Genomic DNA, 22,096 nt, shown 5'->3' on the forward strand with positions numbered 1-22,096 from the left:
GGCTTCTGATTCACATAGCTGAAGGGGCTGGTGAACCCAAGATTGGTAAGTCAGCAGGGCTCTGGCTCACAGGCTGTGAAGATGGACACATCCAAAGATTGGCAGGCAAAGCAGCAGGTAGGCTGCTAGCTCAGGTCCCAAGAACTGGAGGTCAGATGGACAGGAGCCAGCTACAGGATCCAGTGTGAGCAAAAGCCCCTGAGCTTTGCTAGAAAGTCCATCTGCGTTGGATGCAGGCCACACCTCCAAGAAAACTCTCTTTCAGCTGATTGGTTACTCACAGCAGATCCCATCACGGAGATGATCACATTATCTGAAATCTCATCACGAAGGTGATCAAATCACTATATGACTCTCAAACTACATCATAACTGCCAAACCACTGAGAATCATGGCCCAGCCAAGTTGACACACAACCTTAACGATCACAGCGCTCAATAAATAATTGCCAGGCATAGTGCTTTAAAAAAAAAGCAAAAACCTCCTAATCCTCAGAACTTATTAGCATAGTGCGTTACAAAACAAAAGGGACTTTGCAGGTATTATTAAATTAAGGGCCTTGAAGGGAGAGCATCCTAGAGTATATAGGTGGATCCAGTGTAATCACAAACCAAAAAAACAAAAAACTGCCATCGAGTTAATTCCAATTTATAGTGACCCTATAGGACAGAGTAGAACTGCCTGATAGAGTTTCCAAGGAGCGTCTGGTGGATTCGAACTGCCGACCTCTTGGTTAGCAGCCGTAGCACTTAACCAGTACGCCACAAGGGTTTCCGTGTAATCACAAGTGTCATTAAAATCAGAGAACCTTCCCCTGACTAGTCGGAGGAGAATGGTCAGAGAGAAGCAACATTACTGGCTTTGAAAATTGAAAAAGGGAGACATGAATTAAGGAATGTAGATGACCTCTAGAAGCTATAATGGAACAAGGCAGTCTTGCTGATACCTTGATTTTAGCCCATTGAGATCCATGTCCAAGTTCCATCCTAAAGAGTTTTAAGGTTATAAATTTGCATTGTTTTAAGCCACTAAATTGTAGTACAAGTAGTTCCTGATTTATGATAGGGTTCCACTCTGATGACTCCATTTTAACTCAGTTCTGACATAAGTTGAGTACCTCTTTTTTTTTAGTTTTTATTATTAGTGCCTTTTATTATCAGTATCTTTAGAAATCCAATCTTTGAACATTTGCAAGTGAGTATTTCAGAATGATAATATCATCAAATTACATGCTGCAACATTGTTATGTAGTACATATTACTAATGATAAGATGTACCCCCAAAAAGTGAAATGACGGTCCTAAGTACAGTTCATCGTAACTCAAATATGTTGTAAATTGGGGACTTTCTATAATTTGTTACATTAGTAGAAATCTAATATAACCCATTAATGATAAAACTCTTACCAAATTGGGAATAGAAATTAAATTCATTAATCTGAGAAAGAGTATTCAAAAAAAACTTTCAAAAACCACAGATTTAACACTAAAATGATGAGACGTTGAACGATTTCTCCTTTAGGTTGGGATTGATACGAGGATCCTGCTATCATTACTTTGATCCAGTATTGTACTGGAAACCCTCGCCAATGCAATGAGGTAGGGCAAAATGGATTAGAATTGGAAAGGAGGAAATAAAACTTGCTTTTAAAAGATTATATGGTATGATTTGAAATCTGAAATGTGATTTGAGAGCAAGGGATGGATTGTTATTGATGCTTTTTGTAATGTTGTCAAATCACATATGATTCTATAATGCTTTTAAATCATATATGACTCCGTAATGTGTGTATGTTATATATATACATATATACGTTACCATCAGTATGTTGCTTCTGTAATGATCTTAAGCAACAGATGCATAAGTTACTTATAATGTGACTAAGAAGTAGGAAATTTCTGAACTTAGATGCAGAGAAATGAATGTGAAGAATGTGATAAATAACTTTTAAATTAACTGTGACCCAGCATACTGTGATAAAAGAAAACATAACATAGGTAATCTTTGTAAACTAGCTTTGAGACATTAATCTAAACAACCTCCCTAGCCTCTAATCCTGGAGAGAAGACATAACATGACATTTTTGACTTCACATTGGCCCTTATTGTGTGAAGCCAACGTGAGAATTTCACATATAAACCTTGAATTTCTGCTTAACCACTAAAAGAAAGCAGAGGTGGAACCTCCCCCTGGAGTCTGAATCTCTGAAGACTGAGACTCTGGATTGAGATTCTGTCTACCACTGCTGACCTCAGACTGTAGCCATGAGGGATCTCTACCGAGTTCAAGCTGTGGTGAAGCCTGCCTCCCGAGACCACTCATGAAAGATAAAAGCCTGAAGTCTAAAGATTGGGACTCTAACCCATTGAGCTGGCATTGTAATTGTAATTGTTAATTCTGATTCTCTGGTTCTAAATGGATGTCATGAGGCGTTATTTGCATGCCTTGCCATGACTATCTTGTAATAAACTAAATGAGTTTATGTATGACAAAAAAAAGCAAAAACCCCAAACCAGTTGCTATCAAGTTGACTCCCACTCTCGTGTATGAAAGAGCTGTTCTACATAGAGTTTTCTTTTTCCTTCTTTATTTTTAGAACTTATCCACATACATCCATGTACAAGTTTTTGTGTAAACTAACATTTTCATTTCTCTTGGGTGTATACCTAGGAGTGGAATTGCTAGGTCATATGATGCCTCTATGCTAAACCTTTTGAGGAACTGCCAGACTGTTTTCCAAAGCAGCTGCACCATTCTACAGTCTCACCAGCAATGCATGATGATTCCAGTTTCTCCACATTTTTGCCAACACTTGTTATTGGCTGTGTTTTTTATTACAGCCATCCTAGTGGGTGTTGGGGAGTTCCTGGGTGATGGAAACCGTTAACACGCTTGGCTGGTAACTGAAAGGTTGGAGGTTTGAATCCTCCCAGAGGCACCTTGGAAGAAATGCTTGGAGATCTACTTGCAAAATATCAGCCATTGAAAACCCTATGGATAGGGCTGCACAGCTGATTAATGTAATTGCTATCAATAGGTTTGTTGTACACCTGTAAAAATTGAATTGGTGAAAGTTGTGTAATAGATATATTTACAACAATGAGCAAAAAAAAACAAGTGTATCTGCTGAGGCTGCTTATGTACAACCAAATACCTCATGGGATTTGGTTCCTTGGTTTGGAGTTTTAGGGTCATGGTTTCATGGGACACCCCAGTTAATTGGCCTAATAAAGTGTCAAGTGCTTCTGTTCTACCTCTTAGTTCCTTGAGTAGTGCCTGGGGTCCTAAAAGCTTCCAAGTGGCCATCTAAGTCATGACCATTGATTTCTATTCGACAACAGAACAACAGAAGAGGAAAGTCAGGAATAAGAAGAGGAAATGGAATGTGTGCCTAACTGCCTCTATGAACAACTACCCCCTTTGCCATGAGATCAGAAGAACTGAATGGTGTCTGGCTACCATTACCGAATGTTTTGATCAAAGATTCTATAGAAGAATCCTGATCAAAAGGGGGAAAATGCAGAACAGAATTTCAAATTCTTGTGGCATACAGACTTTCTGGAGCCTTAGAGACTGGATGAACCCCTGAAACTATTGACCTGAGATAATCTTTAAACCTTAAACCAAAAAATCCCTTGAAGTTTTCTTAAAATCAGACAGTAGGTTACCTTAACTAGTAAAGACTGTCTGCCTTGAGCATTGTGCTCTTTTAAGATCTATCTAGGAGGCGGGCCCAAGACGGCAGAGTAGTCAGAAGCTTCCGGTGGTCCCTCTTACAACAAAAAACCCCCCAAAAAGTGAATCGATTATTTGATAAGCTAGGAACCCTGAACATCAAAGGCAAAGTTAAGAAATTGAACTGAGTGACAGGGAGGGAGAGACAGTGCAGAAGCAGCAAGGAGTTGCTGGACCTGACTCAGTGGGAACAGGTGCCTCTCAGCCCTGATCTCCTGTAGTGATCATGGCAGGGCTGGCCATAGTGTTCAGGATGTGGTTACGTCAGCAAAAGAAGGTGAGCAAAATGGCGCAGCCCATCCCCTGGCATGACCGCTGTGGAGCTGAGCCAGCACACAGAATCTACGCACGCCTCTGGAATCAGTGAAAACACAGCACTCTCAGCACAAGATAAATGATTTTGTTTAATTTACGGTATGGATCTAATAACAACTCCTTTTGAGAGAAATCTCTCCCGTTTATCTGATCCCTCCGCCCTCTGCCCCCAGCCAGCTTCAGTGACAGTCGATTTCCCTGGACCTGAGATAGGTCCTGCTGCACTTCCTGAGCCATTTACCTGGCATTGGAGAAGGAACAAATTAACAAATGGGGGAAAAATAATCTGCTGGCTCCCCAGATCTGGGAATTTAGAACAGAAGCGGTTCCTGTACAGGCATAAGTGATCTGCACATTTCGAATGTCTTTCACCCCTGCATGGACCCAGGTGGCCCCATTTCAGCAGCTAGGGTCTTGTTGTAATATTGCAAGGGTGTATGTGCCTGAGGTCTAACTTCAACTGTTTCAGCTGTGCGGTGGAGAGGCGGGTTTTTGATGTTTGATACTGCTCTGCCTATTGAACAGGGTCCTCACCTACCCGCATCAGGAGCCTGAGGACTGGTGGCTCCACCCACACCACCTAGCCACCTGAGATAGGGGTCCGAGGATAAGTGGTACCTCACAGTCCTTACAGTAGAAAGCATTGGGTGCCTATGGTATGGCTGCAGAGCCCATCCACCTGTGCGCTCTAGAGAACAGGGATGTACCTTCCTCACAGACACTCATGGGAAGGTTGTCAGCCCCGCCTTGCTCAGAGTGTGACCCCCCCCTGCTGCAGCCAGAAACCTGTGCATACACCCATCACTACTGCTCCTCTAAGGTCGTAGGTGAGAGCCTGCTGCAGCACACACATGGTGACTGACTACCTGGACACCTGAGCTGAATCTATAGTAGAATAATGAACGGGCTCCTAGGCTCATATACCTGATAACAGCTCTAGCCATCTGATGACAAGACATTAGTGCTTCAAAGGCTTCAATAATCAAGTTAGCTCACTCGAGTAGCCTATTTGGGTATATCAAAACAAAACAAAGCAAGAAGCTTTGTTTTGTTTTGATATACCCAAATAGGCTACTCGAGTGAGCTAACTTGATTAAACATAAATTAATACAGTAATGTAGTAAATTAATACACTAAAATGAATAAACATAAATTAATACAGTAACTTTTAGATGGCTCAGAGACAACAGTTCATAACAAATCACATAAAGAAGCAGACCATCATCACTTCAACAAACTCCCAAAACAAAAAATCAAGGAGTCTTCCAGATGAAGATGTATTCCTGGAATTACCAGATGTAGAATACAAAAGATTAATATACAGAACTCCTCAAGACATCAGGAAGGAGATTAGGCAGAACACAGAACAGGCCAAGGAGCACACAGATAAAGCAGCCAAGGAAATTAAGAAGATTATTCAAGAACATAATGACAAATTTAATAGGCTGCAAGAATCCAGAGAGAGACTGCAATCAAAAATACAGAAGATTAACAATAAAATTTCAGAATTAGACAACTCAATAGAAAGGGGAACAGAACCAAGGAAGTGGAAGTCAGAATTAGCAAGATTAAGATAAAACACTTGGCAACAATATGTTTGAAGAAAAATCAGAAGAATTTGAAAAAATGAAGAAACCCTAAGAATCATGTGGGACTCTATCAAGAGAAATGACTTACAAGTGATTGGAGTACCAGAACAGGGAGGGAAAACAGAAAGTATAGAGAGAATTGTTGAAGATTTGTTGGCAGAAAACATCCCTGGTATTGTGCAAGATGAGAAAATATCTATCCAAGATGCTCATTGAACCCTATACAAGGTAGGTCCCAAAAGAAAGTTACCAAGACATACTGTAATCAAACTTGCCAAAAAGAGCAGCTAGGGATAAACAAAAAGTCACCTACAAAGAAGAGTCAATAAGAATAAGCTTGGACTACTCAGCTGAAACCATGTAGACAAGAGGGCAATGGGATGACATATGTAAAGCCTTGAAGGAAAAAAATTGCCAAGCAAGAATCATATATCTAGCAAAACTGACTCTTAAATACTAAGGCGAAATTAGGACATTTCCAGATAAACAGAAGTTTAGGAAATTTGCAGAAACCGAACCAAAACTACAAGAAATACTAAAGGGAGTTCTCTGGTTAGAAAATCAATAACATCAGATAACAACCCAAAACTAGAATACAGGACAGAGAAACCAGATATCAACCCTGATAGGGGAAATCACAAAAATTAATCAAGACTCATAAAAAAAATACTTAAAGCAGGGAAACGATGACATTATGTAAAAGGTGACAACATTAAGTCAATAAAGAGGGACTAAATAATCATAGATCTTTCATATAGAGAGGAAGTCAAGGCGATACAGGGAGATAAAAGTTTGGTTTAAACTTAGAAAAATAGGAATAAATAATAAGGTAGCCACAAAGGAGACTAACAATCCTACACATCAAAATAAAATACAAGAAAAACGTAAAGACTCACCAAAAACAAAACAACAATGAAAAAGAGAAGACATCATATAAAGAAAAACTACTCAGCACAAAAAATTAAAGGGCAAAAGAAACTGTCAACAACACACAAAAAAGACATCAAAATTACAGCGCTGAACTCATACCTATCCATAATGACACTGAATGTAAATGGACTAAATGCACCAATAAAGAGACAGAGTTGCAGAATGGATAAAAAACCACGATCCACCTATATGCTGCCTACAAGAAACACGCCTTAGACTTAAAGACAGAAACTAAAACTCAAAAGGGTGGAAAAAGTATACCAAGCAAACAGCAATCAAAAAAGAGCAGGATCATCCTGAGACCAGAAGAACTAGGTGGTGCCCAGCCACAACCAATGACTGCCCTGACAGGGAACACATCAGAGAACTGCTGAGGGAGCAGGAGAACAGTGGGATGCAGACCCCAAATTCTCATAAAAAGACAAGACTTAATGGTCTAAGACTAGAAGAATCCCAGCTGTCATGGTCCCCAAACCTTCTGTTGGCCGAGGACAGGAACCATATCCGAAGCCAACTCAGCAGACGTGGATTGGACTGGACAATGGGTCGGACAGAGATTCTGATGAGGAGTGAGCTACTTGCATCAGGTGGACACTCGAGACTATGTTGGCATCTCCTGTCTGGAGGGGAGATGGGAGGGTAGAGGGGGTTAGAAACTGGCAAAACGGTCATGAAAGGAGAGACTGGAAGGAGGGAGTGGGCTGACTCATTAGGGGGAAAGTAAGTGAAAGTATGTAGTAAGGCGTATATAAGTTTATGTGAGATACTTGATTTGTAAACTTACACTTAAAGCACAATAAAAATTATTAAAAAAAAAAAAAGAGCAGGAGTAGCAATACTAATTTCTCACAAAACAGACTTCAGAGTTAAATCCACCACAAAGGATAAGTAAGGACACTATATAATGATTCAAGGGACAATATACCAGGAGGATAGTACCATATTAAATATTTATGCACCCAATGACAGGGCTTCAAGATACATAAAATGAACTGTAACAGCACTGAAAAGTGAGATAGACATCTTCACAATTATAGTAGGAGACTTCAACACACCACTTTCAATGAATGACAAAACATCCAGAAAGAAGCTCAATAAAGACACGGAAGATCTAAATGCCACAATCAGCCAACTTGACCTCATAGACCTATATGGAATGCTCCACCCAACAGCACACAAGTATACTTTCTTTTCCAATGCACATGGAACGTTCTCTAGAGCAAACCGCATATTAGGCCATAAAGCCTAATCTGTTAACAGAATCCAAAACATTGAAATATTACAAAGCATCTTTTCTGACCATAAAGCCATAAAACTAGAAGTCAGTAACAGAAAAAACAGGGAAAAGAAACCAAACATGGAAACTGAACAACACTTTGCTCAAAATGATTGGATTATAGAAGAAATTAAGGACGGAATAAAGAAATTCATAGACTCCAATGAGAATGAAAACAGTTCCTATCAGAACCCTTGGGACACAGCTAAAACAGTGCTCAGAGGTCAATTTATAGCAATAAATGCACACATACAAAAAGAAGAAAGGGCCAAAATCCAAAGAATTATCCTTACAACTTGAATAAATAGAAAGCAACAGAAAAACCCTCAAGCACCAGAAGAAAGCAAACAATAAAAATTAGAACAGAATTAAATGAAATATAGAACAGAAAAACAATTGAAAGAGTTAACAAGACCAAAAGCTGGTCCTTTGAAGTGATTAACAAAGTTGGTAAACCACTGGCCAGACTGACAAAAGAAAAAACAGGAGATGAAGCAAATAACCCGAATAAGAAATGAGATGGGTCATATCACAACAGACCCAACTGAAATTAAAAGAATCAGACGACTGTGAAAAATCATACTCAAACAAATTTGAAAACCTAGAAGAAATGGGCAAATTTCTAGAAGTACTACCTACCTAAACTAACACAAACAGAGGTAGAACAACTAAATAAACCCGTAACAAAATAAGAGATTGAAAAGGTAGTTAAAAAACTCCCAACAAAAAAGCCCTGGCCCTGACAGCTTCTTTGGAGAATTCTACCAAACTTTGAAAGAAGAGGTAACACCACAACTACTAAAGGTATTTCAGCGCATAGAGAGATGGAATACTCCCAAACTCATTCTATGAAGCCAGCATAACCCTGATACCAAAACCAGGTAAAGACACCACAAAAAAAGAAAATTACAGACCAATATCCCTTATGAACTTAGACCCAAAAATCCTCAAAGAATTCTAGCCAATAGAATTCAACAACGTATCAAAAAAAAATAATTCACCATGAGCAAGTGGGATTCCTACCAGGTATGCATGGGAAAACCTGGTGGCATAGTGGTTAAGTGCTACAGCTGTGAACCAAAGGGTCAGCAGTTCGAATCCAGCAGGTGCTCCTTGGAGACTATGGGGCAGTTCTACTCTGTCCTATAGGGTCGCTATGAGTCGGAATCAACTTGATGGCACTGCGTTTGGTTTTGATTATGGTTCAACATTAGAAAAACAATCAATGTAATCCATCAGATAAAACAAAAGACAAGAACCACATGATCTTAACAATTGATGCAGAAGAGGCATTTGACAAAGTCCAACACCCATTCATGATGAAAGCTCTCAGCAAAATAGGAATAGAAGGAAAATTCCTCACTGTAATAAAGGACATTTATACAAAGCCAACAGTAGGCAACTAAGCTAGGGGCACTTGAAGACACTTTGGGTTTAGAGAATCAGGGTCAGAATTACTGCAATAATGGAAATAACTGTCACTTCCTCTGGCCTCTCCCTGCACCCTATACATGGAGTGTGTACCAGTCCAGCTGGTTGCCTGAGGTGGTGTTTGCCTTGGGCCACTTATCAGGCCCCTCAAGGCCTCTGTAAACACTGGAGCCATGGACCAAACCTAGTGTTCTTGAAGCCCTCTTCAGAGAGAGTGAAAGCTGTGGGTCCGGACAAGTCCAGCTTTGATTGCCCACAGCTGGCTGAATGTGCCTTTGGGATGGCTTCGAGCAATGTCAGCTTTCTGGGACTCACTTCTTCCTGAACTCCCCATCCAAGTCTTGAATGTGGTCTCAGGGCCTGGGCAGAGGGGATGGGCCATTTGGCCAATGTCCAGAAATCAGATGAGTTCATCAGACTCTTTTCATTACAGCTCCTTTTCTCTTAAACTAGCTTTCCTAACTCCAGGAACACTGTCTTCTGTGCTGATTCTAGGGCCTTCCGAGGAGCAAGCTGCCTCTCTAGTGCCTTTTCTACTCATTTCTTGGAAGGGTTCATCAGTATTTTGTAACCGCAGGGCTGGAATCAAAGGGCCAGCTATTCACCTATTCAAACCTTCATCACATATTAACTGAGCACCTATTCCGGGCCAGGCTCACCCCAGAGCACCTGGCCAACTCTGCTCTTGGAAGCACGCTTACTTGTCCACGTTCCTTGGTGTCCTAGCAACCAGCAGAAACTCTGACCCGAGCTCCAGCCAAGACAGATGCCATTTTCTCCTTGACCGCTGTTGCTCGTCACCTCCCCAGACTTCTGAGGACTCATCCATCCAGCTCTCTGGGACCACAGAAAGCAACCACTGGTCCCCAAGTTCTCCCAGCACCCCGGCCCAGCAGCCCCTGCCTACAGAATGAGTTTCTCGCTCACGTTTGCTGAGCTGGTGAATATCGCCATCCCGCAGGGTGGGGTGGTGAACTTCCAGGCCCTGCACCTGCTGCTCCACGGCATCCTGGAGCACATCCACATGGCTGAGCTGAGGAAGGCCCTCTCAGGGGATGAGGACTTCCTCCAGACCTCGCAGGTGGTGCTCATGCCCAGGGAAGGAGATACCCAGCCCATCCTGACCCCCATGAAGAGGCTCAGCAACGTCTTTGACCATGTGGTGAGTCGCATCGACAAGTTAGAGAACCAACTGGCCATGCCACGGGAGCTGCCCTCCACTTCCCAACTGCTGGAGGCCAGCCAGGGAACCAACAAGCCCGTCCACGATCTATGGAACCTCATAAAGCTCCGGAAGATGGTGCAGGGCAATGAAGAAGCCATGGAAAAAGTAAGCCACCCAGCCTCTAGAACACTTCCAGTACCCTTTTCTGCCACTGACAGGGTAGAACTGCCCTATAAGGGTTTCTGGGCTGCAGTATTTACAGGAGCAGATCATCAGGTTTTTCTCTTGTAGAAAACCCTGATGGGTAGGTTTGAACCACCAACCTTTCAGTTAGCAGGTGAGTGTATAACCAAACATCCTGCCTCCCACTCCCATGTGGCCTCATTTGATGAGCCCTTCTCTTATGACAAAGAGCCCAGGTGGCACAAAGGTTAAGTGCTCACTCGGTTGCCAGTTGAAAGGTCAACAGTTTGAATCTACCCGGTAGCTCCTTAGGAGAAAGTTCTGGCAGTCTGCTTCTGTAAAGATTACAGCCTAGGAAACCCTATGGGATGGTTCTTTTCTGTCACTTGGGTCGCCATGAGTCAGAATTGACTCAACAGCAACTAACAATAACAGCCCCTTACCACAGAGGGGGAAGAACAGGACCTTGGAATCAAAGAGAACTAAGGCCCCGCCCCCAGCTCACATCCTCCGTCTCAAATATTAATGAAGGGCCCACCATGGGAGAGGTTCCATGTTAGTCACTGGGGGTGTGATGTGAACAGGAGCTCGTGGCCTAGTGGGGGAGAAGAGACAGAAAGCAAATGGATAAAAAAAGCTATAAAAAGTAGCTGCGTAAAGAGGGGGAAAGGAGCATTATCCACCTCTTTCACCTCAATTTTCTTTTCCATAATGTGGAGAAAATAATAGTAATACCTGATCGGGTTGTTGTGCGGGTTAAACGAGGTAAAGAATTATTGACACCTGACAAGGGCCAAGTAAATCTTAACTGTTATTATTGTTACCTGCTGTGTTAGTTTCTTGTTGTGTCACAACTTGGTGGCTTAAACAACATGAATTTATTATCTTGCAGTTCTGGAGGCCAGAAGTCCCAAATGAGTCTCCCTGGGCTAAAATCAGAAACCCTGATGGCGTAGTGATTAAGTGCTATAGCTGCTTACCAAAAGGTTGGCACTTCAAATCCACCAGGCGCTCATTGGAAACTCTGTGGGGTATTTCTACTCTGTCCTGCAGGGTTGCTATGAGTCAGAATTGACTCGATGGCAACAGGTTTGTTTTTTTTTTCGGGGGGGCTAAAATCAAGGTTTCTGGAGGCCCTAGCGGAGAATCAGGAGCCCTGGTGGTGCAGTGGTTAAGTGCCTGGCTGCTAACTGAAAGGTCGGTGATTCAAACTCACCAGCCGTTCCATGGGAGAAAAGACCTGGCGATCTGCTCCCGTAAAGATTTCACAGTAGGAAACCCCAGTTCTACTGTGTTCTATGTGGTCGCTACGAATTCGAATCGACTCAGCGGCACCTAGCAACAACAACAGGGGAGAATCCATTTCCTTGCCTTTTCTAGCCTCTAGAGACCTTGGCTCATGGCACTTCCTCCACCTTCAAGATCCAGCAGCATAGCATCTCCTAGCCTCTCTCTGGCTTCTGCTTCCATCTTTACATCTTCTTTCTCTCACTCTGATCCTAGTACGTTCTTCTTTTACGGACCCTTGTGATTGAGTACCTGAGACTTACCTGGATAATTCAGCTCAATCTTCCCATCGCAAGAGCCTTAGCTTCATCACAACTGCAAAGTCTCTTTGGTCATGTAAGGTACCATATACACAGGTTCCAAGGATTAGGCCGTGGACATCTTTGGAGGGCCATGACTCAGCCAATTGTACCTATAGCATACCTGCTACATGCTAGGCTTTGGGCCAAGTCCTCGGTTCAGAGAGGGTGTCCCTGCCCTACAGCCCTCAGTCTTGCAGAGGATAAATTGCCTCATTCCCTGAAAACATACAGAGGAGAGGTAAAGGTTGGACAAAGAGAGGATGGATGGGATTCTCCAAGGCCAGGCTCAGGGGGAGGGCTAGCAGGTTCGGACCAGGAGTGCGGCCAGGTCGGGGACAGGGTGAGGCGTGCGGCTGCTTCCTAGGTTGCCACAACTGTCTGTGTCACCAGAACATCCAAGGGAAGGCCTCTCCTCTCATCCTCCCGTTGGCCAGCTCAGAGGATCGGAAGTTAGAGGGCAAGGGGGTCTGGTGGGTGCAGTCCTTGTGGGCTAGCCTCCAGGCACAGAGCAGGTGGAGGAGGCTGGAGGGTGGGGTGTGCAGGGCCAGACAGAGGACACTCATCACCCTGGGGACCACTGCAAGGTGCCCCACAGAGAGGACTAGGGACAGAGTATCAGAAGGGAGGTGGGGTGAAAGCAGCAGGAATGGCCCTGGAATTGTTAGTTGCCATTAAGTTGATTAAAACTCCTGGCGACCCAACCTGTGCCAGAGTATGACTGCTCCGTAGGATTTTCAAGGCTGTGACCTTTCAGAAGCAGACTGCCAGGCCTGTCTTCCGAGGTGCCTCTGGGTGGGTTCAAACTGCCAACCTTTATAGCTAGTATCTTGTGCTTAACCGTTTGCAACCCCCTGAAGACTTGTTGGCCAGGAGAGGTGGATGTAATTCCTGTGGGCAGAGAGAGCAGAAAGAGGGACTTCCTAGCAAAGGAAGCAGGGGGAGCACAGGGCACTTTTGGAGAGGAAGGGATGGTCCTGTTGGCTGTTCCTCAGAGAAGGAGAGTGTCCGGAGGAGCCAGCCTCCCAGGGGTAGGCCCCTTGATGGATGAATGTTCTAGAATGTATGGGACTTTGAGAAGCTTATGAGGAAGAGGGACTTGCAGACAGGTTTGGACCTGGCCGGACAGTGCCCAGAGGTCTCCATGCAACTGAGGGATGTCTCCAGTGTTGGAGACTGTCGCCCTGCCCTGCGTAACTGAGGTTCCCAGGGGTTAGCACAATGCCCCATTGTTAGGGTTGCCATGGTTTTGGGGTCTAGGATGGTGCAAGCTGATTAGCTAAGTGTCTGCACCTACTAGCCAATCAGGGTGCCCCTCAGGTGGTGGCAGACCCAGTACGTGGAGAGCTGGGCTCACCTGTTGGTGCCCCCTCCACACCTTTCTCTGGGCTGGCCAGCCAGGTTATTGTCTTTTGCTGCCCTACTGGGCCCCCCTCCAGAGAACCAGCCCCAACTGAGGAAGCAGAAGCCCACAGGCCTCCTCACCCCCCAACCCCAGACAGGGCGAATGGGGCCCAGGAAATAAGGGCAGGCACTGGTGAGAGAGAGAGAAGGTTCCTGGGGATCCATACACGTGGCCCACTTGGGCTGGTGCCATTGGATAGCGCTCCACCAGACTTGGGGAGCTTGTGGGTTACATTACAGAGTTTCCCAGCCTTGACTCTACTGACATCTACGGCCAGATAATCCTTGGGGTGGGGGGTATCCTGTGCACTGTAGGGTATTGAGCATCATGCCTAGCCTCCACCCACTAGATGTCAGTAGCAACCGTTGAGTTGGGTCAATCAAAAATGTCTCTGTGTTATTATTAGTTGCCACTGAGTTGACTCCAACTCATGGCGTCTCCATGTGTGTAAAGCGCAACTACCTCACAGGGTTTTCAAGTCTGTGACCTTTAAGAAGCAGATCACCAGGCCTGTCCTCCAAGGCGCCTCTGGGTGGGTTCGAACTGCCAGCCTTTTGGCTAGTAGTCAAGCACTTAACTGTTTATGCCAACCAGGGATTCCTAAAAAATGTCTCTAGACATTGCCAAATGCCCACGGTGGAGCAGGGGGAGACAAAATCACTCCCAGTTTAGAACCCCAGGGTCAGAAAACTTGGGCTCCCAGCCGGGCTCTCCAAATCTTGACCCTGTAATCCCTGGGGTATCCAGCCCAGGCACACCCAGGGAGTTTCTCCAAAGTTGCAGATCCCCAGGCCCAGCCCCCACCCCGTTTCAGCATCTCGGCAGCACCCTTGTGTTTTACAGAGCTGCACTTGGGAGCTGCAGTCTGTGTCATCGAGGCCCTGGTGTGCTCATCTGTAGTAACAACCCTGGGTCAGCTGCAGAGGAGATAATGTGGGACAACATGAACTGTCATTCTGTCTAACCCTGTTTTCGTAAATAAACTTCTGGGTCCCGGGTTTGGAGAGATTTTAACAACCTGTTATCTTTTTTTTATTTTACTGCACTGTCATGGATTGCATTGTGTCCCGCAAAAATGTATGTGTATCAGTATGCCTAGGTCATGATTCCTAGTATTGTATGATTGTCCACCATTTTGTCATCCGATGTGATTTTCCTATATGTTATGAATCCTATCTCCATGATGTTGATGAGATGGAATTATCGGCAGTCATGTTAATGAGGCAGGATTCAGTCTACAAGATTGAGTTGTGTCTTGAGCCAATCTCTTTTGAGATATAGAAGAGACAAGTGAGCAGAGAGACATGGGGACCTCATACCATCAACAAACAATAGCCAGGAGAACAGCATGTCCTTTGGACCTGGGGTCCCTGTGCTGAGAAGCTCCTCGACCAGGGGAAGATTGTTGACAAAGACCTTCCTCCAGAGCCAACAAAGAGAGAAAGCATTCCCCTGGAGCTGATGCCCTAAATTTGGACTTGTAGCCTACTAGGTTGTGAGAGAATAAATTTCTCTTTGTAAAAGCCATCCTCTTGTGGTATTTCTGTTATAGCAGCACTGGATAACTAAGACATCCCTCAAGAAAAAACTCCTGCTCTATTTCATACAAATTGGAATGCTTTTAAATTTAAATAGATGTTCTGAGAATTTCATAACATAATTTAAAAGCTATAAAAGATTGAATTGTGTCCACCCAAAATGCATGTTAAATTCCTGGCCTTTATACCTATGGGTGTGATCCTGTTTGGAAATAGGGTTTTTCTTTTGTTGTATTAATGTTGTCATGCCAGTGTAGGCCACTACTCATCTGTCAGTTTAAAATACTGTGGTAGCTTGCATTTGGTGTGATGCTAGAAGCTATGCCACTTGTATTTCAAATACCAGCAGGGTCACCCATGGTGGACAGGTTTCAGTGGAGCTTCCAAACTAAGACAGACTAGGAAGAAGGACCTGGCAGTCTAGTTCTGAAAAAACTGGCCAGTGAAAACCTTATGAATAACAGCAGAACATTATCTGATATAGAGCTGAAAGATGACCCCCTCAGGTTGGAAGGCACTCAAAGGACGACTGGGGAAGAGATGCCTCCTCAAAGTAGCTGCCTCCTACTTCATGACGTAGATAGAGTCAAGTTTTTGGGACCTTCATTTGCTGATGTGGCCTGACTCAAAATAAGAAGAAACAGCTGCAAACATTCATTAATAATCGGAACGTGGAATATATGAAGTATGAATCTAAGAAAATTGGAAATGGTCAAAAATGAAATGGAATGCACAAACCGATATCCTAGGCATTAGTGAGCTGAAATGGACTGCTATTGGCCATTTTTAATTGGACAGTGATATGGTCTGCTATGCTGGGAATGACAAATTGAAGAGGAATGTTGTCACATTCATCATCAAAAAGATCATTTCAAGATCTATCCTGAAGTATAACGCTGTCAGTGATAGGATAATATCCATACACTTATAAGGAAGAGCAGTTAATATGACTGTTATTCAAATTTACACACCAACCACTAATGTATATCCTACCTGGAGATTTTTACCAACTTCTGCAGTCAAAGTGATCAAACATGCACTCTTAAACGGAGTAGCTAAAGTGAATGGAAAAAAATGACGTGAAAGAGCCGAACAGAAGATTTCAAAGGGCGACTCGAGAAGACAAAGTAAAGTATTATAATGAAATGTGCAAAGACCCGGAGTTAGAAAACCAAAAGAGAAGAATACACTCAGAATTTCTCAGGCTGAAAGAATGGAAGAAAAAATTCAAGCCTTAAGTTCCAATATTGAAGGATTCTATGCGCAAAATACTGAGCAACGGAGGAAGCATCAAAAAAAAGATGGAAGAATACACAAAGTCACTGTACCAAAAAGAATTGGTCAACATTCAGCCATTTCAGGAGATACCATATGATCAAGAACTGATGGTACTGAAGGAAAAAGTCCAAGCTGCACCAAAGGCATTGGTGAAAAACAAGGCTCCAGGAATTGATGGAATACCAATTGAGATGTTTCAATAAATGGATGCAATGGTGGAAGCGCTCACTCATCTGTGCCAAGAAATTTGGAAGATAGCTACCTGACCAACCTACTGGAAGAGATCCATATTTGTGTGCATTCCAAAGAAAAGTGATCCAACAAAATGTGGAAATTATTGAACAATATCATTAATATCACATGAAAGTAAAATTTTGCTGAAGATAATCTTAAATGGCTATAGCAATACATTGACAGGGAACTGCCAAAAAGTCAAGCTGGATTCAGAAGAGGACATGGAACAAGAGATATCATTGCTGATGTCAGATGGATCTTGGCTAAAAGCAGAGAACACCAGAAAGATGTTTACCTGTGTTTTATTGACCATGCAAAAGCAATCGACTGTGTGGATTTTAACAGATTATGGGTAACATTGGGAAGAATGGGAATTCCAGAACACATAATTGTACTCATGTGGAACCTGTACATAGATCAAGAGGCAGTCATTGGAACAGAACAAAGGGATACTGCATGGTTTAAAACCAGGAAAGGTGTGCATCAGAGTTGTATCCTTTCACCATACTTACTCAATCTGTACGCTGAGCAAATAATCTGAGAAGCTGGACTCCCTTAAGAAGAATGGGGCATCAGGATTAGAGGAAGACTCATTAACAACCTACGTTATGCTGATGACACAACCTTGCTTGCTGGAAGCTAAGAGGACTTGAAGCACTTACAGATATGATCAAAAACTACAGCCTTCACTGTGGATTACACCTTAACATGAAGAAAATAAAAATTATCATTACTGGACCAATAAGCAAAATAATGATAAATGAAGAAAAAATTGATTTGTCCAGGAGTTCATTTTACTTGAATCTACAATCAATGCCCACAGAAGCAGCAGTCTAGAAATCAAACAACGAATTGCTTTGGGCACGTCTGCTGCAAAGACTTCTTTCAAGTGTTAAAAAGCAAAGATGTCATTTTGAGGACCATGGCAGGCCTGACTCAAGCCATGGTATTTTCAGTTGCCTCATATACATGTGAAAGCTGGACAATGAATGAGGAAGACTAAAGAAGAATTGATGCCTTTGAATTATGGTGTTGGTGAAGAATATTAAATATATTATGGACTGCCAGAAGAATAAACAAGTCTGTCTTGGAAGGAGTACAGGCAAAGTGCTTCTTGGAAGGGAGCATGGCGAGACTTCATCTCCTGTACTTTGGATATGTTATCAGAAGGAATCAGTCCCTGGAGAAAGACACCATGCTTGATAAGGTATAAAGAGAAAGACCCTCGACAAGACGGATTTACACAGTGGCTACAACAATGGGCTCAACCATACTAATGAGTGTCCAGATGGCGCAGGACTGGGCAGAGTTTCTTTCTGTTATACATAGGGTTGCCCTGAGTCGGAACCAACTCGATGGCACGTAACAACAACAACCAGCGTAGGGTGGATCCTAAACCTAATCACTTCTGAGTTATAAAAAGACCAGACTAGACACACATATACACATGGGGGAAGACAGACACTGTGTGAGGACCTGCGTACTAGCCAAGGAACCAAGGAATACCCGGGGCTACTGATAAGGAGGGAATCAACACACCCAAGACCCTGATTTGGACTTGCAGCCTCCAGAACTGTGTGAAAATAAATTTCTGTTCTTTAAAGACACCCACTTGTGATATTTGTATTAGGGCAGAAGTAGGCAGCTAAGTCAAGGGCACTGAAAACACTCTGGGTTTAGAGAATCAGGGTCAGAGTTAACTGCAATAATGAAAATAACTGTCACTTCTGCTGGCCTCTCCCTGCTCCCTGTACTGTGAAGGGCTTTCATTTTTCATTTCCCTGGGAGCCAAACACGGTTAGCATTCCCATTTGCCAAAGCCCTGGATATGGAGTGTGTACCAGTCCAGGTGGTTGCCTGAGGGGGCGTTTGCCTTGGGCCCCTTATCAGGTGCCTAAAGGCCTCTGTAAACGCTGGAGCCTTGGACCGAACCTAGCATTCTTGAAGTCCTCTTCAGAGAGACTGAAAGCTGTGAGTCCAGACAAGTCCAGCTTTCGATGCCCACACCTGGCTGCCGTGTGGCATTGGAACAGTTTCCAGAAAGGGCAACTTTCTGGGTCTCACTTCTTCCCGAACTCAGCCCCATCCAAGCCCTGAATGTGGTCTGAGAACCCTGGGCAGAGAGGATAGGTCCTTCCTGTTTATATTTCCTCTGAAACAGTCCAGACCTTGACCTTTTCAGACAGCCTCCCTCTACCAGCCCCTTCCACCCTAGGACAGACAGTCCAGGGCATATCTCCAGGCCAGGTCAGATAGCAGGCTGGGGATCACATGGTTCATTATCATGGGAGAGCAGCACCCCATACAAGAAAATAGTCTTGTTCTACCTTTCAACTGAAAGATCAGGCAGGCCTATAAAACAAACAATGATACATGTGAGGAACGTGCTTCTTAGATCAATCAAGTATATGAGATCAAATGGATAACAGCTTCCCAAAAACAAGAGAAGGCAGGAAGGGACAGGAAAACTGAACAAATGGAACCAGGGAACCCGGGCTGGAAAGGCAAAGGGGGAGAGTGCTGATACAATGTGGGATTGCAACTAATGTCACAAAACAATTTGTGTATAAATTTTTGAAAGAGGAACTAGTTTATTTTGTAAACTTTCACCTAAATCACAATTTTAAAAAAAGAGCGAGACTTGGGGAACATTTAGCTCAATTGGCGTAACGTAGTTTCTAAAGAAAACATGATACATTCTACTTTGGTGAGTAGCATCTGTGGTCTTAAAAGCTGTGAGCAGCTGTCTAAGATACTTCACTGGTCTCATCCCGTCTGGAGCAAGGAAGAATGAAGAAAACCAAATACACAAGGGAAAGATTAGTCCAAAGAACTCGTGGACCACAACTACCACAGTCTCCATCAGATTGAGCCCAGTACAACTAGATGGTGCCGGCTACCACTACAAATTGCTCTGACAGGGATCACAATAGAGGGTCTTGGACAGAGCTGGAGAAAAATGTAGAATGAAATTCCAACTCACACACACACACAAAAAAAACAGACCTACTGGTCTGACAGAGACTGGAAAAACCCTGAGAGTATGGCCTCTGGACACCCTTTTAACTCAGTCATGAAGTCACTCCTGAGGTTTACCCTTCAGCCAAAGATTAAATAGGCCCATACAACAAAACGAGACTAATGGGCACACCAGCCCAGGGGCAAGAACTAGAAGGTAGAAGGGGAAAGGAAAGCTGGTAACGGGGAACCCAAGTTTGAGAAGGGGAGAGTGTTGACATGTTGTGGGGTTGGCAACTAATGTCACAAAATCGTATGTGTGTTAATTGTTTAACAGGAAACCATTTTGCTCTGTAATACTTCATCTAAAAAGTACAATAAAAGAGAGAGAGAAGAAACATTAAAAGAACATCCTGTCAAAAAAAAGAATAGTCTTTCTCCATTACCTTTGGAGCAGCCTGTAAGTTTCTGCCATATTTCCTGGAAACCCTGGTGGCGTAGTAGTTAAGTGCTATAGCTGCGAACCAAAGGGTTGGCAGTTCAAATCCGCCAGGCGCTCCTTGGAAACTCTATGGGGGCAGTTCTACTCTGTCCTATAGGGTCGGCACTGAGTTTTTTTAATCCAATACTTAACCTTGTGAGATGGAAATAGTTATTACTCAGGTTCTTTAGTCCATGGGGTACCCTCAGTCGGAGAAGCATTAGCAGATAGGTGAGGAATCTGGACCTGACAGATTTCTCCAAAAAGCATTTTCCATCTATGGTAGATAAGATCATTGTAAACTCATCTAGTAATACCATGATCATGCCCAACAAAATTAAGAGTAACTCCTGATTACCATCCAATAGACAGTGTTGAAATTTCTCCAATTATTTCTAAAACAAAAAATGCTATTTTTTTTACTGCTTTATTGAGATATATTTCACATACCATAAAATTTATCCATTTAAAGTGAATTCTGTGGTTTTAGTATTTTCACAGAGTTGTACAACCATTACCAAAATCTAATTTTAGAACATTTTCAACATAATCATTAGCAGTCACGCCCATTCTTGACCATCCTCTTCCTCTCTTCTTTGACTTAGTATGTTTTCAAGGTTCATCCATGTTGTAGCCTGTACTGGTACTTTATTATTTTTATAGCCAAATGATATTCCACTGTATGGATGTACCACATTTTGTTTATCAGTTGATGGACATTTGGAATGTTTGTACTTTTCTTGGCTATTACTAATACTGGTGCTTTGAACACTGGTATACAAGTGTTGTGTGGATATATGTTTTCATTTCTTTTTGGTATATAACTAGAGGTGGAATTGCTGGGTCATATGATAACTCTATGTTTAGCATTTTGAGGAACTGCTGACCATCTTCCAAAGCAGCTGTACCATTTTACATTCCCACCAGCAATTTATGAGGGTTCTAGTTTCTCCACAGCCTCACAAACACTTGTTATTTTGTCTTTTTTATTATACCTATCTCGTTTTTGTTGTTGTGTGCCGTCAAGTTGATTCCAACTCATGGTGACTGTATATAACAGAATAGAAGCGCTCCTTAAGGGAGCAGATCACCACGTTTTTTCTCTGGCAGAGTGGCTGATGGGTTCAAACCGGCAATCTTTTGGTTAGCTGCTGAGTGCTTAACCATTTTGCAACCTGGGCTCCTTACAGCTAACTTAGTAGGTGTGAAGTATATTCATTTTTTTTTCAAAGTATTACTTTAGAAAAAAATTTAGACAATTTAATGAAGACTGAAACTTGAAAATATATGCCAGAAGCTTGCTCGCTGTCAATGGGAATTTCTTTTTAAAATAATATGTTTGAATCTCAAAGTATTTTTAAACATAGAGGATCCATATTACATTCATGAATAGAATGTAACCATGAAACTAAAATATTTTATAAATATTAAAACAGCTCTTTGAAAGAAAAGGGGAATTTTCCAAGTATGCAAATAGGTTGCCAAACAAAAGAAGTTTAAACTTAGGATGCAAATATGATAGTCATAATTAGAGAAATCATCCACCCTATTGTATGTGTACCGTAGTTATAGGAAGAACCCAACCAGTTGCCATGGAGTTGATGTCAGACCCTACGTGTGTCAGACTAGAGCTGTGCTCTGTAGGGTTTTCTTTTTTCTTTTAATAATTTATTTTCTTTTTTGTTGTTTTGAGAGTATACACAGCAGAACACATACACAAATTCAACAGTTTCTACATGTACAGTTTAGTGACATTGACCACATTGTTCAAGTTGTGCAAACATTCTTACCCTCCTTTCCTGAATTGTTCCTCCCCCATAGCAAACTCACTACCCTCTAAATTCCCTATCTATTCTTTGAAATTGCTGTTGTCAGTTTGATCCCATATAGATAGTTCTTAAAAGAGCACAATGCTCAAGGCAGATATTCTTTACAAGTTAAGCTGGATGGAATACACAGGAATCGGTCGACTACATCTGTAGAAAGAGATGA

At 42.8% G+C, this 22,096-nt stretch overlaps 1 protein-coding gene across 1 annotated transcript in view; it reads left to right on the forward strand.

The window, feature by feature from the left end:
- Window positions 1–5,117: 5,117 nt before the first annotated feature.
- C12H16orf96 (chromosome 12 C16orf96 homolog) overlaps window positions 5,118–22,096 on the forward strand; it is a 59,338-nt gene continuing 42,359 nt past the window's right edge. Inside the window, exon 1 of the mRNA XM_064295534.1 lies at window positions 5,118–10,606. Within this exon, the coding sequence (XP_064151604.1) occupies window positions 10,187–10,606 (420 nt within the window). The 5' untranslated portion in view covers window positions 5,118–10,186. The remainder of the gene's footprint in view (window positions 10,607–22,096) is intronic.

The sequence above is a fragment of the Loxodonta africana genome, chromosome 12 (genome assembly GCF_030014295.1).
Source record: "Loxodonta africana isolate mLoxAfr1 chromosome 12, mLoxAfr1.hap2, whole genome shotgun sequence".
NCBI lineage: Eukaryota > Metazoa > Chordata > Mammalia > Proboscidea > Elephantidae > Loxodonta > Loxodonta africana.